Genomic DNA, 18,021 nt, shown 5'->3' on the forward strand with positions numbered 1-18,021 from the left:
ACCTAGTGAATGATTTGTCGTTGTACACTACTTTGTCGTTAAATGATACTTGTTTGCGGCGCCATTCTTCTACGATAGAATATTCATCACCATGACTAGGGAACCAAGTTTTACTTTGTTCACTGCAAGGACTTGGGTTCTGTTGTTCCTCCTCGCTATACATTACTTTGTCACTAGGTGTTGCTTGCTTGCGGCGCCATTCGTCCACGATAATGTATTGATCATGCAGTCCAGGGAACCAGAAGTTTGTTTGTTTATTGCTTGAACTTGAGTCCCACTGTTCCCGTTCGTGAGCCGTAGTTTCCAGAGGTTCGTGTGATTGGGGAAGAACAGTTTCTGCTCGCTGCTTTGGAGAGGTGCTCTGAGAATAATCATCGATGCCCATACCAGTGACCTCAGCAGTTGTACAAGCTGTTCTCACATTTCCGTCTCTCTGTAGGGAGCAATGAAAATATGTGTTATTTTTTGATGTCCCAGGTAGTACTGGCCATGGCTCAGCTGTTACATTGTCATTCCGCACTGGCGGATCCTCGTCGCATTTCTCAGTACTGCTGTCCCGTATTTTCTTTGCATGACTGTCGTCTTTCCTCAGGACGACAGGTGTTTCTTTTCGCGGCCTGGAGTCATCTGTTATATACGGTACATCATTCGTCTTTCGGGAGGAAGAGTGATCATCTTGACATATGGTATTCAAGTCTAATATCACTCTCTTACCCAAGAGCACTATTGGATTCAGTGCTATTTGCTTATTACGAGTCGTCGGTGTAAGATGCTTTGGTGTTTCTGTCTGTGCGGTTAATGACGAAGCTTTATTCTCACAATTAACCGTAGTGGTAGCTGAAAAGTCGCTGGCACCGTCACTCACTTGCACTATCTCTGCTGTGACGTCCTCATTGGTTTTCTGCGGAATGCTGGTATAGCTCCTTGTTTTGTAATCATCTTTGGCGATTTCGCTCACAAGAGCAGACAAAAGTTTCTGTAACTTCTTCTGCACACCCAATGGCACACGGTTACGAATCTTGCCATTACCATTCTCTACCGACTTAACGATCGTGGACCAGAGATCTCCAGTGGCATCTATGAAAGAAACTAATTGGTCTTGCAGGGTTTTTTGTTCATTCTGCGGTATTCGTGGTCGATCTTTTCCATTCCTGTCCGTACGGAGGTCAGTAAGTGTCGTCCATATTTCCTTGGCAGCATCAAAGGCATAATTACCGTGTTGCGGTTCTTCCACAGAATGTGTAGCGGAATCATTTTTTTCTTCGATAGTGACTATCGCCTTCTTTTCTTGAAGGTTTGCTGCCATTTTCCTGATGTTTTCGCCCGTTGTGCTATTAATAGCTTTTTTCAGCAAACGAAATTTCATCCTGTTCCCATTTATCTTCAGATGCGGAGAGTTCGAGTTCGTTAAGTGCGGAAAATTTAGGCTTAAGTAGTAGCCTTGAAAACAAGGCAATTCCGAGTATAAAAAGTATAATAATTCATTAAAATCTACGATTGAACATAAGTAAATAAATTTTTCCCATCATTTTTTTTCCGCAGCGACCAATTGCGAATCAGTCTAGGTATCAACCAGGCTTGACTTTCAATTTAGGCTCTCGCCTCTCCGCGAAACACGTTGAAAGAAACATGGCGGCGTAAGAACTCATCATCATCACACAACGCATCGTTCACCAGCTAGCACCATAATAGTTTTCTTTGTACCCACTGGGGTTAGCTGGCCAAAATTGATGTCGTTCGAATCAGGGATTGAAGATCTACATCGATATTACATAATCTTAAATAAACAACACGACAGATATTTAAAATTCCATTTCTTTCAGGAGCTTGAAGAATTCACATCCGATGTCCTTGGCATCAGCTTGTTATATTGAATCTTTGGGATGACCTCTATCGGATTATGCAATGGGGTTTATTCTAATGGAAATATTAAATTATATAATTAGTTGTTTCTACTAGAAAGAAAACATCCACCTCGTCCCAGCTCCAATTTTAATCAAAACATGACATTTCCACTATAATTTTCTTTCAAAACAGAACATTTCCAAAATTCCAATGTAGATAACTCTCTTGAACGTTGATGAAGAAACATAGTATTTAAATATTCTTCTACCATTCCTATATGCTACCTGTAAGGCTATTTTCTACTTTTGTAAAGTAGTTGCTACAGTGCAAATTTAGCAAACATAGAAATTTCTCCTTTTAAAAATAAACTCGGTTAATGTGAAGGAATTTAAAAATATTTATAAAGATAGAAATATAATGCACAATTGCCACTGAAAATGTTATTCAATTTTCTATTGAGTGCATATGCATGTAACACATCAATAAATTTTTCTAAATAAGTCTATAATTAACATAAAGAAAATAAGGTGGAATACTGAAAGCAGCAAAACTACTAGTTCACGAAAACTTACGTTCAAAGGCATTGGCCTGTCCATATACACCTGTAAAAAATTAAAAGTATTCAAAAACTTGAGATTTTGTTCAAAAAATATTTTTTAAAAATAACATTGATAGAAAATTCCAATTAGCAAAGAACAACATAATTTCATAATTGTTATTTGTTATTTTCATACAATAACCTCTATATCAATACCTATACTATACCTCAATATCACCTATGACGGGAGATAAAAAAAAAAAAATCATATAATCAACGAGTTTGTCTAGTGACTTATTTTGGTGCTATTGTAGGTTGAATTTACAGTAGACTCAATAGTATGGCTTGTCTAGTAATCCAGCGTTTTTTGTTTGAGTATAGAAAACATGTCACTGCATATTCATGCTTAGAAGTTTATATTATTTGAATGGGCTTTTTAACTACCTTTCAGTTAACTGGCGATTTCGGCAATCTGGTATAGCCTAGTCTGATATGTACCAGATTAGCGAGAGTCCACTGTACATAATTATTATACTATATTCCTATGTATAAAATAAAAATTTTAATTTCAATTTAATAACTTCAAATTGAATAAAAAAAGTGAAAAGGCAAAAACATTCACAAACATACAATATTTTATTACTCTGGACCATAACCAGAAACTTAGTTTGGAGAAGGATGACCAAAGTGATAGAACATTGATAGATTAACAATATTATTCCACAAAAATCAGTCATTTTCTAAAATTTTGAGGTTGGGGGAGGGAACCCAAAAATGTCTTCTCTTATTGCGGAATGAAATTTTAATTTTTCATAAACTGAACTTACCAAACACTTCAGCTGCTTCTAATAATTGCCACACACCATTTGCACTGACTATTATATCTATAAAACAAGAAAAATTGAATTTATACTTTGTCAAAAAAAGTAGTAAATTTATGATAAAAAAATCATACGCAGGGTTTTTTTTTTAATTTTTTAATAGCGAAGTTCCGGATAAGATAAATATTTTTGTGTTTATGACTAAAGAATTTATAACCCTCATTCAAGTACAGGTAGGTATGCAAGGTGCATAGGTAACAGTGTGTATGACATTTTACTGGTGATCCATTGATTCTCTAGGATAATACTTCATATACATATATACATCATACTTTTAATTAGAAATAATCCCATACTTTTAATTAGAAAGTTTTTAGTATCCAAATAACATGTAATACTCAGATATGCCATTCATGTTGCAAGTGGTTGTATAGTTACTGAAATACAAAAAAATAACTTTTTATACAGTCCCCCTGTGTGCCCAAAAACCCAATAAGAAAGTTGTTGCCATGTCTCTCCGATGGCAACTAAAAACATCGTTTCTATGTGCAATATTCACTCACATATTCGAATTCAAAAAATGAAGGAAAGTTGGAAAAAAGCAGCTGTAAATGTGGAAAAAATGTTTAACCAGCATTTAACACTGTTTTTTCCCAAATTTCCTCCGTTTTTTAAATTCGAATATCTCAGTGAATACTGCACTTAGAAACATGGATCTGTTTGGTTGGCATCAGGAGAGACAGGGCAACAACTTTCCAATTGGACTTTTGAGCACGTGGGGGACTACATAAAAAGTTAATTTTTTTATTTTGATAACTGTACAACCCCTTGCAACAAGAATGGCATACCTGAGTTCTACACGTTATTTGGATACTTTTTCTAATTGAAGAGGTATGCCTCTAGGATCAACTGATTGCCAGTAAAATGCCATATGCCCTGTTACCTATGCATCCTGTATATAAAAGTGAAACTTTTCTCCAAAAAAATTAGAGTAGCATATTTTCATATCTAGTGTGAAACATTTTGGACTAGGTTGAATTTGTTTGATGCAAGATCACAATATATGAGCATTTTTAAAACCACATCTGGTTTGATTATTTAATTACAATACAAATTTCACACTTTTTACCAGCACTGAAATAAGAGGTTTGGTTAATATAAGCGCAAATTTTAGATTGTGTGAGTTTTCTTTCTAAAATTTAAAATGTCAAAGGAAGTATCAAAAACCAGTGATTTTTTTAAAGCATTCTTTGCAAATACATTGTTGCACAAATTTCTTTTGTCATTCAAAGAGAACTAATTACTTACTTATAATAAGTTCAGTGGAATTCCATGTGGCAATAGAATGAAAAACTGTAACAGTAAAATTTATAAACAGGAAATGAGCAATCAAAATAAATTGACACAGAGTTAGACAGTTTTATACAAATTGAAAATATAATTCTAACTTATACCTCCAAATATCTTCCTCGGAATTCCAGTCATGTTGGAAAACCAGATATCATCTAATCTTTTGGGCTACAGTTTGTAAGATACTAAGTTACATTAATAACTATTATTGTAATCATAACTCATAATAACTAATCAGTGCAACAAATTCGAATTTTAAAAATTAACTGCGTACACAAAGAAAAGCTGTCCATATAAGAGAATGCAAAATGATTTTCAAAAGCTATTTTTGCGAGATAATTAAAGAAATGATAAGAATACAGGGTTTTTTTTTCATTTGTGATATCTACATAGTTTTGAAAATTTTACTTTGATTTCAAAGAAAGTTGGTGCATAATGCAATATGAATTGTTTATAATTGGTGGAAAATCACTCATTCTCTCATTCTAGATGGCCAGTGATTAGATTTTCAAACGTTCTTATTCTGATCTTTTTGAAAAAATAGATTTAATTCTTGTCAGAAAGCAAACTGACTTTGAAAATGTAATTTTTTCTCAACTTGGTGACTATTGCAGACAAAATAGAAAGCAAATATATAGTAATGATATGACTTAGAATGAACATTGAAATTGTAGATTTTATGTTGAATCTTTTGTGTGTGTGCATATTTAAGATATTCAACATTGGAAAAAAAAAATCAATAGCCAGCATTCTTTTAATACAACTACATGGGAAAATGCCATTTTGCGATGGAGATAACAGTGTGTTATTTAAAAGTAAATCAAGTTGAAGAATGAATATACCACAAAGTATTTGAATCAACTACCTTCCACTTCAAACTACTGACTTCATAAACATTCAAAAAATCAGCAATTTTCAAATGGTTTTTTTTGCAGTTATTCAAAGTTTTATACATGAGGTAATTATCCAGTCTTCCTGAAAATAAGTAAAAAACACAGAAATGATTACACAAAAAAAAATATCACCATTCAAAGTTTTAAAAAAATATTAACATGATAAAAACTTATGCAAGGAAAAAATAAAACTTTTTTTCTTTCTGAAGTTCCAAATTATAATATTTTCCTCCGTATAATCTGTGGATTATCTGTTAAAAAAGTGGTTAAACATTAAAAAATGTGGATTATCTACCACTCTCGACAATCTGCAGAAAATGATGTTATCAGCCTGATGAGTCTGAATTTGAAGGTTTTTGATTGAACTGAAAATTTTGTTTCATGTGTAAATAATGCTATTGTTTTGTAAATGAATTTCATTAATTAACGTACCAATGGATTGATTATTTAAACACAAGGTAAGTTTTATTTATTTTTTAAATCCTGCGGATAATATGCTGCTGCAGATTTAACATTTTTTTTCTTTCTTTGAATTTGCATGCAGATTATGCACCACCATGGATTATATGCAGGAAAATATGGTAGGTTCTCATATGAGCAAATTTTTTTTCAAATTCAGTCAAATGTAAAATAAAATAATGGAAATATATTTTATTTCCACTATCTATTAGAACTCCAACCATAAGTTTTTATATTCAAAATATATAAAAAGATTTTTGTACTCCATAAAGTTACATGATGAATAAAATGGTCAATGGTTGTTTTTTATGTCTAAGTTGCTATTAAAATTATGAAATATCATAACGTGCCCCCTCATGTTAAAAACAGGAATGTGGAAATTTTCATTTTTTTCTTTATCAGCTGGTTGGATACATTATTTTGCAAAGTTTTGCCTGAATTAGCCTATCCTTACTGAAACATCTGCTGCAAAACATTTTAGGAAAATAACTCCCATACATAACATGGGTAAAGAGAATGAGCATTCAAACGTCATTTTCCAGAATATTTTTTTTTCCACAAGGACATTGTACATTCATACTTCAAGCAAGAGAGGGATGATATATCATTGAAATTACCATTATTGGGCTTGAAATACTTCATTAATCCTTCAAAGTGCTTGAAACTAATTTCAAGTGGTGTAGTCCTTGTAACCAACAAGCGGAAAGCCATCTGACAAGCTTTTCGTCTATGCAATAACAGTTTTCTAAATTTGTCTTTTTCTATGTTCGTAAATGTTTCATACACAACAGCTAACATCTGTAAAGCAATTTGAAAGTAAATGAATAAAAATACAATATCCTTATAAAATTAATAAATAATGCCCTAGCTTGTATAAAATACACAAAATCAAAATCATATGAAACGAAGTTTATGTGTTTATATATGCATCAATAAATTCTAATTTAACATCAATTCAAACAAGTTATTATTCATCTATTGAAGATTATAGCAAAATCAAATGATTAATATCAAATATTATTTTACTCACCAACTGGTGATGTAAACTTATTTAACAAAGTAGTGTGTGTAAAATATTTTAGAATAAAAATTTTACATTTAAAGAAAATATTTTGACGATTTTTTTTTCCAACTAGCTTACCAAATTCATGAGAAAATACAAATGTATGATGAGGAAAGAAATGAAAAATATGGCCGCCCATTTAGATTTGGCATATGCTGGCATCATGACATCAGGAAAGCTTAAAGGGAAAGAAATGGTATACTAATGTAATTGCAACAAAAGTATGGTATTAACTATCTGTAAGATAACTATTTCTAGGAAAAAAATATATTGCATACCTTCAGCCCCCCCATAAGTAAAAACCAAAAATTTTACACAAAATAACCCAATGTATGGGCAGAAAACTTATTTTTAAATTAGGAAATATGCTATAGACTTCATTGGGAATAGGTGAATTCACTAAAAGCAAAGGGACTATAATAAGATTTTCTTGGTTAATTTTTGTGATTGCTAGAAATTTATTTTATATTATAGAGTTGGTGCATTTTAGAACTCATATCTAAAGTTTAAAATTTTTGCGATGTGACCAGCAACTGGTCAGTGATTTTGCAAAGTGGAGAGTGACTGAAGTTTCAGCAATGCATGAAGTGGCTGACTACTTCGCAAAGCTGCTAGAATTCAGATAATAACATATGTGTAAAATAACAATGAGACAGGTGATATGAAGCAAACTCACTTTGCAGTAGTAAGAAGAACAAACAAGCTAACAAAACTGCCTTCTAAAGTCGAAAAATACTAGAAACAAAAATTCATCAGGATCAGTTATAATGTTACAAGAACCAATATCATTAAGTTTTATCAAATACAAAAAACATTCATAAGTATCAATACATACGGGATCCTCCTCTAGACTGCTGAATAGGTAAAACCCTACAAATAAAGAAGTAATAAAACAAAACCTGAATAATTCCAAATTATTATTTTGCTAACAATGAAAAAACTAGCGCAGCTATAAAAGTTAAAAATTAACAAGATACTATTTGAATGAGTCTGAATTCTCCTCTTATAACCTAAATTTTGGCATAATCTTTTTTAAAATAAACTTACCATATTAAAGAAAATATTACTTTCTTTAATATGGTAAGTTTATTTCAAAAAAATATTATGCCAAAATTAGGTTATAGTAATGTTTAAGTCTCTTGAGGAAGTTTATGCTTATAAATAATTGTTTCAGATTACAAATACAGATACAAAAGCCACAACAGATAAAATGTCCAATCAGGTGGCTGAAAAAGATGCCCATAAAAAGTATGGCTGCCACATATATATCTCTAAACTATATCAAAAATACAGCAACTCAATAAGAGCAATAAAAAACTAATAATTATGATAAAATACTGCCCATAAAAAAATTATGGTTGTCCCATCTAAGTATGAATAGCTTCTTCTTGATTTATCCCAATATGTTTATCGTATTTCTTTTTAAACATGTCAATTGCCTTAGAATTCACAACCCCCAGATCGATTCTCAAATACTTGCCAGACAACTACAGAGATTTAAAAAAAAAGCTAGATCTCATTCTCAGTGACTTATTTTTTCATGTTTTGATTAGATCTGAGCCGACATTCAGGATGCAGTTCTGCATTCTGAAGGCTTCCCCTATAAAGAAAAATTTAACTAATGCACAGGGCCAGTTCTGGATATGTTTAAGTGCAAGCGAATAATATTTTGGTAATTAAAAAATCACCCCCTTCTGGCACTTTCTGAGGTCACATAGTTCGCAGGATTATAGATCCGGCTCTGCTAATGCAATAAAGAAAATGATTATATAATTTTTATGTGACGTGAGAGGGAAGACCTACTGAGAAAATATTAAAATTGCAATACTCTACTTCAGATGACAAGTTTTTCCAGAGAAAATCTTGATATTAAATAAGAGCAACATTCAAATAAACTAAGGCTGCAAATGAAATGAACCACATCTTCAATTCAGCTCATTGATATTTCAAGCTACACGGAATCAACAGGCTTGTTAAGAGATAAGTCTAGAGTGTGATATTATTGTAAATGTATTTTTTTGAATAAATTTAAAAACCTGTGAGTATGTTTTGACATTCAAACATAATTATATAAAATCCTTTCGATGTTGTAAAGACAAATTTCAATACTTCACTCATTTCTTAGGAAAAAAACTAATTCTTACATATTTTCCTAAGAGAATAAGCTGTACATGAATTGAATAAATCACATATATTTACGATAAAAATATATTATTTTGTACACACCTAACACTGAAAAGATCAACATGAAAAATAGTAAAAGACACAGCATGTCCAAAATTGGTGGAAGAGACTGTATGATCTGCCTTATCACTCTGAGCAACATACGGGATAAAAAAAAATATGTATTATAACAACGAAATAATAATCAATATGATGAAATCAAATAATTTATCATTTCTATTATTTTTTGAATTTTAATAAATACAGTCATGGAAACATGGTTCTTACCTTCTTATTACTTTACAATAATGATTGTCAATCAAGAAAACTGGTCGTAAAGCTCTGGTAACTCTGATGTGACTAGTCTGCCTTGAAAGTACCACTATTGATTCGATAACCATAACCCCAAGAACCACTAGCTGCAACAGGAAAATGGAAAGATTATTGTAAAAACACTTGAAATGAAAACTTCAACAACGTACACATCATAAAAGTAATATTCAAACATTATATAGAATTTAAAAATATAAAAATCAATGTTTAGAATCATATTAGCTAGTTTTCAGTAAATTCTCAGTAAAATCTCGTACAGATATTTTTGATTTGAAAAAAATCAAAATAAAGGTCTTTGTTAAGATTGATTCAACACTTAAAGAATGCGAGATCAAATCCATGACACGTCCATCACTTTTATTCAAACTTTTTATGAGCCTTAAATGTTGATTTTGATACTATCGTACAAATATTATGGGCTATGTTAAATTGTAATTTTGTAGTTTTGCTACTTCTGAGCAAGATGATTAACTTACATATTAATTACATGATAACTTAATACATTTTTCTCGTCTGATAATTGATTAGTTTTGCTGAGCTCAAACTTTCAGTAAGTTCTTGAAACAAATTCTGAAAAAGGATTATCACGTAGAATTTTATTAAACATGAATGACATATGAGTACTACACATTATTTGGATATTTTTTCTAACTGGAAGTATGCCTCTAGGATCAACGGTTCGCCAGTAAAATGCCATATGCTCTGTTACCTATGCCCCAGTAGAATTACATATATATATATCATAATAGCAACAATTCTTGGTACTGCCCGGGTTTTATTCAATTTGTGGGAGGATTGAAAAAGGGACACCATTATAAAGGCATATATAACCTATGAGACATATACTGACAGGATTAAAGTGACAAACGATTGTAAATGCATATACACGTCTGAAACGCATTGCTAGGGAAACCATGGTAACCAAAGTAAACATTCCGAAAACAATTGTTGGGGCTCAGAAACCATTGTTGCCAAACAGTTTTCTGCCCATTACAGGCATTTGCCCAGGTCTGACAAACTTTTAAAGTATCCCATCGTTCAAGTCGGGTCCGGTTTGGTATGTATGCAAAATTTGACGACAATTTATCTAAAATTGTAGATTTGTATAGAGAACATTCACACACACAGATAGAAACTCAATTTTATATATATAGATATTTTAGAATCCATGTCATGTACAGCATGCATGCATCCTTTTTTTTAAATATTATTTTACAGATAGAATTGATGGACCATGTCAAGTTCATTTTATTGCATAACAGCGATATCAGCTATAATCTCAATGCTGGTAGATAAATTAATAACTTGTGCATTAATTTTTTTATTTTACAATGAAAATGGTGCAAAATAAAACATACAGACAAGTGTTATAAATTTCAAAATTCACCTTCATCAAAGTACGTTTGTGGCAAAGAAATGGTTTGTATCCCATCCACTTGACTTTCATAGCTAATTCTCCTCCAACTACTGCTAAACACAACAGTTCCACAGATGCATGTCCCTAGGGGAGAATATAAAATAGGATTAATTATAAAAAAAATAGAAAAAGAGACGCATGTCAATTTTCTGAAAAACTTTTATATTGCAATTGCCTCTTCATCGTTATAATTTTTGGTAGCTAATGCATTCAAGTCACTATCTTTATTTTACAACAGCAGATAGTGCCACTTATACTGACCACAGAATAAAAGATCTTTTTATCTCATTTTTAATGTTTATTGGCTCACATTGATTGGCTCCTGAGCCCTCAATATGATAACCAATTATATACATAAGCCTGCAAAGTGTTCGTTTCATCAAGACTTTACACAGATTATTTTCTATACCATACATAATTTTTATTTTGTAAAATCACAAATCTGTAATACAATATTAGTTACATAAAAACATCATTAAATATTTTCTCTTAAATGAATTGCTAAACTGAATTCTTACCCATACAGACAAAGCAAAGCCAGGAACAGCTGGACTCTCTGATAATGCTAGACTAAGCAATAAAATAGCGGCACCAAGGTCAATTATATAAAACCATGTATTGTGTACCAGGTTGTAAACTGGAAGTGCTTCTTTGCTTCTCGGATGAAAATCAAACTTTTCGTTATTCTCCCCTTCCTGTAAGGAAACACAATCTCGTGTAAATAAACTAACATTTGTTATTATAAAACCCATCAAAAAACATTTTTCAACACATGTTATACAGAGGGTCCTTCAAGTCTCAATTCAGCTTCCATCGACTGTTCATCGTAGAGGTATGGTCCCAATTTAAAAATTGCTCAAAGTGCGTTTAGAAATCACCCTGTACCAGTAGTAAAAATAAAATGCTATAAATGCTGTAAAAATAAAAAAATAAAGAGCAAAACGTGCTTTCTAATTGGAAGTTAGAAGACAGGGGAGGGGGGACAGCATAAAAATTTAGATTTTTTTCATTTTGTGACATACTGTATTTTCAGTCTCAAAACTGGTAGGGGGGGATTTCTGAAATAATTTTCAGCATCTTTAATTTAGAGCTATACCTCTACAAGGAATGGTTGATGAGATAAAAGTCTAAATTAGGACTTACAGGACACCCTATATGTATAGTAGAAAATGGGGGGGGGGGTGAAGCCTTTATAATTATAAAAAAAAAATTATTTTCCCCCTCCCTCCCCCAGAAAAACCTGAATACATCTATAACAGTACAATCAAATTCACATCTTTACAACCTTATTTTAGATTGAAATATTATGAATGACATGCGATAAAAAAATGCTTACTTCAAGATAAATGGAAGCTTCGTGATAATTCAGTTCCCAGACATGTGACAAGTCTTCACTGGAACTCAAGTCTGTGGTTGATTGGAGCTCAGCATACCCGAATGGAGTTTCTTCCTCTAGGGAATTTGTAATGGTGAATGGAATATCCATCACGTCTGAAAATTTTCCAAAATGTTTCTTAAAATTTTTATTCAAATCCCAAATGATCACAATTTTACTTCAGTGAAACTATAACATTTTATGAGAATCTTGCCATTATGAGTGATTTTCAGTGCACTGTCAACAAGTTATTAAAGATCATTTTTGTTGTACCACTGTCATTTTATGTAGTTGTATTCAACAATTATACTGCTAAAGAAGAAATCTTTCTTGAGTCCATTTATAATATAGACACACAAAACTACCAAAAATGATTGTAACACTCCTCAGTGTGAAACAGAAAACTAAATTTATCATGGTAATTAACCAAAATAGAAAAAAAAATACAGTCAACTATTAAGTTAACTTATTTAGTATTGCTGAATTTTGAGGACACGATTCCAAGGAAGACAAATGCATTGTGTGTGTTACACACCATTAATAATCCTACACTCCGGAATGGTTTTAAGAGAGAAATTTTGAAGAGAAGTATCAAGACTCTATTATTTTAAATAATGTGATCTTCATGTATTCCCAAAAGATCAGTATGATCTTTCTAGGGAATTGGTTAGTGTTAGTAGCCATCCATGCCCAAGGTGGGAGTCAAACCTAGACCTGCACAGTCAGAGGCTAGCTCCCTACTTTAACTTATTAAAAGGAAAATACCTTACTTGACCATTAGCAGCAGTTGAGTAGGGTATTTTCCCTTTAATAAGTCCATGTTTAATGTCCCTTCTTATAAGTTTTGAGCTCAATTAAGCAGAATTTCTGGAGTATAATCAGCAGATTTATGCTGAATACATCTCAGTTTTTTAATGTGGATTATAGACTACTACTACACAATAAGTGCAAGTCATAAACATTCTTCTGTGGAATTTCTTAACTGATTGGGTAAACGCCTGAAAGTTTTGTGTGATGTGTATTATGTGTGGTTTAAACGTATGTGATGTCAAAGAGATTATAAGACTGCTGCATATAATTGTAGTAATGCATTTTTTCCCTAATATTTTGGAATAAAAATATAAACAGTGACAGTCCAGTTTAATGATAATCGCCTGAAAACAGGGTATACTGCATTTATATTCTCTTGTCCCAACACACTTCTCATAGTACAAGATATGCAAACTAGCTGTTATGTAGAGATGGTGATTTTTGGAAAGAAAATTCACATTTGCCTCTACTCTGGGATTCAAACCACAGCCCTCTTGTAGTCCGGACGAGTGTCCTACCACAAGGCTATAGAAGGAATGATAAATTTCTTTCTTGGAGCTCATATATGCGGAATGGTAGGCTACCGTGCAATGGGTGATGACAAGCAATCAGTTAATGGCTCATAAAAAATATCAAAGAGCCTGTACCTGCTTATGTTTGAGAGTGTAATAGGAGTAATCCAAGGAGTGACCAAGAGAGCGAGGGATTAAGTCAGTCAACGACCAAAAGATAGATGATTGAAAAGTAACCAAGAAGGTAAGTATGTGAGTGATGAAAAGAGTGACTTTGACATAGTGATATGACACAGACATATTTACAGTGGGGGAGCAGAGTATAGCCAGGGGCAGTAAACTCGAGGAATGAGTGGTCAGATAATTAGACTTGAATTAGAAGGGTAAAGAAATTTATATAGCCCACATGCATCAATGCCTCCTCTGATTAGCAATTAAAACCAAAGGAGTTATTATTTGCAAAAAACCTAATAAAAATCATATTGTTTTTGTTGATAATTAGCATTCTATTTGAATGTTCAGTAATGTACGAATTATATATCAAATTCTCACACATATATACATGGATATTTGAGAGAGATTTCAACCAATGAAATTTGCTTACAAATTGATATATCTCAATGAATTTATTTAATCACTGCCCAAAGGTGTACTTACAGGAAGGGTCGTGTTTATCCAGCTAAAAGCCCAGACCGACAAGTTTGGAGGGGCGGCAAATTTAAGGAATGAGTGGTCAAGAAAATTAGTAAAATGAGAGAAAGGTGGGAAATTTTGTACAGCCCACATGCAGTAAAACCATAAATATACCTCTACTTAAAAGTGAGTTAAACAACCAAAAGGGTGACCTACAGAGCAAGGGGCCGGGTTGGTGAGTGACCTAGAGAGTGAGAGACCAGGGCAGTGAATGAGCAAATGGGTGATCTAGAGAGCAAGGGACCAGGTCAGTGAGGAATAAAAAAGTGTGACCTAGCAAGTGTGTGAGCATGGGGCAGAGTCACAACTAGACACTTGGTCAGCCGGGGCAAGCACTTATTTTGGTGCCCTCTTGTAATGTTAAAGGAGAGGCTAAAGTGAAATTTGCGTCCAGGGCATTGGACCCACCTGCTCCCCTTCTAGTTGTGGCCCTGAGCATGGGAATTATCAAAAGAGTTACTTGGAGAGTGCTAGCATGGAGGTGCCCAGAAGAGTGATCAACCAAGAAAGTGTGCAAGGATGTAAGTGCCCAAAAGAGTGACAGACGTTTTTACAGGGGCTTGATGGAATTAGCAGCAAATGCGAGTGAGTGGTAGAAGAAAATTAGATTAGTATTTCAAAAGGCAGCGAAAATCCGTCTCTGTCAGTGCCTCCCCCTACCATATGAATTTATAAGGGAGAAAAAAATTATCAAACTCACATTGAGATAAAATGATTATTTATTTAATTTTCATCCTAAATATTCAAGGGATATTCACATTGATCATTTATTAAGCGTAGGGGGGGGGGGATATTATAAATGTGTCAAAAACTTTACCTTGGGTAGGTCCATTCATGATGCTGTATTTACGCTAAACGCCCACATACACAAATGCTCGGAGTTGTACGAAAATCCTCCCCCTCCACGCGGATTTGAAGGTATTGCCCGTAAATGTCACACTTACTCATCAAACCCGCACGTTAAATCCTAGGATTATCCGCTTGAATAAAAACAACTGCAGATAAAAAAAACTAAACATGGCTCTGCGTGTTATGTGGGGAGGATTAATCCTCAGCCTGTGGCACTGTTTTGTTTACCTAATTTCCAGATGGCCGCGTTCCGTGAGACGACTAGCGGAGGAGCGTCAAAACAAACTTTACGAGAAACGAATAATAATAAAAAAAACTCCACCCATTACTCTACTCTTAAACATTTCGACCAATCACGAGCGATTTATTATGACTTGTAATGATCTGATCTGTTTTATTGGTCGGTATTCGAAGATTCACTATACGTAAGAGATTTTTTTCCCCCCGACATCAAATTTAAACAAAAATGCGATATTTTTGACAGCGACGTTAATTAATCGATATGAGTAATCAGATAATTTGAGTTCCTTAATTAATATTTTGAAATGAAGTGCGCATTATTAATTTAATATCTGAATGTTCAGAACTTAGAAGTGGTCAGCACCGTCCCCTTTTTGCTTATTTAAAAAACGAAACTAATTCTCAGGGTGATATCTTCCTTTCTTTCAAACCTTTACACAATTTCGATCTATCGTCGTGGCCAATTTACTACGAAATACGTTGTGCCAGAGGTGCGCATGTTTTCCTACTGCAGCTTCAACCCACGCAAAAGCCAGTTTTGAGATGTGGCTAGCATAGCGCGGGCCATTTTGATGGTCGATATTGCGTAGCAGCTTCCCCGTCTCATTAAACCAATTTTCCGCAACTCGGAATCCGTAGCGTGGACAAACCAACACCTCCTAAGGAAGAGACCCTACCTTTTCTTAGGAAAAGAAAAGAATTCTTTTGAAGATGTTGGCTCAACAGTTTGAGTGTTTGAATTTTTAGTGCTGCCATCTACTTTTCAAATTATAAGTGAAGTGTAATGATCGAATATTTGCACCGTTGTAAGCATAAGCGTACGCAGAATTTTCTCAAGGGGAGTTTTCAATTTTTTTTCTTCTCAGTGGGGGGGGGGGGGGGGGGGGGGGGGGGTACGTTTTTTCCTGCAAAATAACACTATAATCTCGGCTTGAGGAGGGGGGGTTAGAACCCCCTCAAGAGATAGGTCTAACTAAGGTGACCATATTTCCTCGAGAGAAATACGGGAAATTGGGATTCCAAATACGGGAAAATACGGGACATCGCCAATTGTTGCCAAAAATGACGCCAAAACCGAACAAAGTTGCCAAATATTGTTGAAATAACGAAAAAAATCACAATGGCGGGAAATATAGCATTACTTCTAATTATTAAAATGAATTCCACGAATAAAAACGTTCACTAAGACAAATGTGGCAGATTAACATTCTCATTAATAGTTGTAATTATCATAATATAATTTATGAGTTGAAAAATAATTTTAATCTTTGACTTCAATAAGGAATAAAAATTCGAGTAAGCTTTTCTGCAAAATACGGGAAAAACCGGGACACTTTTGCCAAAAAGTCGGGACAGCCAAAAAAACAGAAAATACCGGGACTGTCCCGAGAAATACGGGACGTATGGTCACCCTAGGTCTAACACAAGTTGTTTTTTTTTCATAGTTTTAGTCATTTTGGAGCCCTACCACCTCCTTTTGAATGGTGAAGATTGTATTAGCACCTCCTGTACGCGCCACAATTATTTTACGAAAAATCACTGATTCAGGTGTAACTCTGGTTGCTGCGCATCGGTTGTGTGGTCATAATGACAGACTCTAATCACAAGGATCCAGATTCGAACCCCACCGATGGCACAGTGGTGGTAGGCTGAAGTTACAACTTCAAGGAGTGCATGCAAGCCGATCCTCTTGCGTAAGACTTTCACCAGACTTTAATCAGACTTTCAACCATTGCCGTACGCTTCCCCCACTTTGACATCGGTGGGGTTCGAACCGGGATGCTGGACAGCATCTGAAAAATGTGAATGAATATATGCTAGTGGAGAAAAGGACATTTTTTTGAAATGAGATGCGACAGATATCTCGCAACTGTTATTATATATTACTCTCGCATGACTGATATGTGCGAATACAACTTAAAAACAAAGTCCAGACAAAACGGTTTTAAATAGTTATATGATTGGTCCATGGCTTTTAGACAGGACTCGACAAATTGAGAGTAATATACTTGAACTAAATTTCTTAGGAGATATGCATACATTTTTTATCAAGAAAAGGTGGTTCAAGATAATTCCCTGTTCCCAGACTTGAAATGACCCCTTTCCCCATTGGAAGTCACGCTGCCATGAAATCAGAAAATTTCATGTCATGTTAGACTTGAATTTAACAGTCACATAGAGAAAGTTTAAGATCGGTTCTTAACCTATGTGTGGTGTAGTAGTAGTGGGTAGGGCCTCCAAAAAATGGCTCGGGATCCATGATGTTCTTAAGTCAGCCACCTCGTTGGGCAATTTGCCTGTTGTGGCGTTGTATTTGTATAATTTCCGAAAACCTTGTACTGTTTTCACACACACTCCAATTACATAAAATTATTTAAATGCTGATGCCACTTTTTCAGTTATCATTGTAACTTGGCACCTAAAAATAAATTATGTTAGAAAAGATGTTAATAACAAATCCATAATGTGCTATATGTTTTTTAATTCAGCTGAAATTGATTTTATACACTCTTATAAACAATCAGACTAGGTTATAGTTTTGAGTTCATTTCTCATAACTGGATATATATATATCAATGTCCTATGTATATGGACCCCCCTTTTGTGAATGGGGTACAGAGGCATAATCTGAAGTTGATGGGCTTATGTCCGTTCTTGAC

At 33.8% G+C, this 18,021-nt stretch overlaps 1 protein-coding gene across 1 annotated transcript in view; it reads right to left on the minus strand.

The window, feature by feature from the left end:
* LOC149077185 (two pore calcium channel protein 1-like) overlaps window positions 1-15,383 on the minus strand; it is a 36,088-nt gene extending 20,705 nt beyond the window's left edge. Inside the window, exons 1-15 of the mRNA XM_089244926.1 lie at window positions 15,090-15,383; window positions 12,219-12,373; window positions 11,401-11,577; window positions 10,853-10,966; window positions 9,421-9,551; window positions 9,196-9,284; window positions 7,805-7,839; window positions 7,646-7,704; window positions 7,048-7,147; window positions 6,524-6,704; window positions 5,420-5,529; window positions 4,659-4,722; window positions 4,513-4,557; window positions 3,211-3,267; window positions 2,418-2,447 (exon numbers count right to left, since the gene is read on the minus strand). Coding sequence (XP_089101052.1) covers window positions 2,418-2,447; window positions 3,211-3,267; window positions 4,513-4,557; window positions 4,659-4,722; window positions 5,420-5,529; window positions 6,524-6,704; window positions 7,048-7,147; window positions 7,646-7,704; window positions 7,805-7,839; window positions 9,196-9,284; window positions 9,421-9,551; window positions 10,853-10,966; window positions 11,401-11,577; window positions 12,219-12,373; window positions 15,090-15,108 — 1,366 coding nt within the window. The 5' untranslated portion in view covers window positions 15,109-15,383. The remainder of the gene's footprint in view (window positions 1-2,417; window positions 2,448-3,210; window positions 3,268-4,512; window positions 4,558-4,658; window positions 4,723-5,419; window positions 5,530-6,523; window positions 6,705-7,047; window positions 7,148-7,645; window positions 7,705-7,804; window positions 7,840-9,195; window positions 9,285-9,420; window positions 9,552-10,852; window positions 10,967-11,400; window positions 11,578-12,218; window positions 12,374-15,089) is intronic.
* Between the last annotated feature and the right edge of the window lie 2,638 nt (window positions 15,384-18,021).

The sequence above is a fragment of the Pholcus phalangioides genome, unplaced genomic scaffold (genome assembly GCF_987345545.1).
Source record: "Pholcus phalangioides strain wild (caught in Gottingen) unplaced genomic scaffold, Ppha-v1.0 ptg000015l_1, whole genome shotgun sequence".
Classification (NCBI taxonomy): Eukaryota; Metazoa; Arthropoda; class Arachnida; order Araneae; family Pholcidae; genus Pholcus; species Pholcus phalangioides.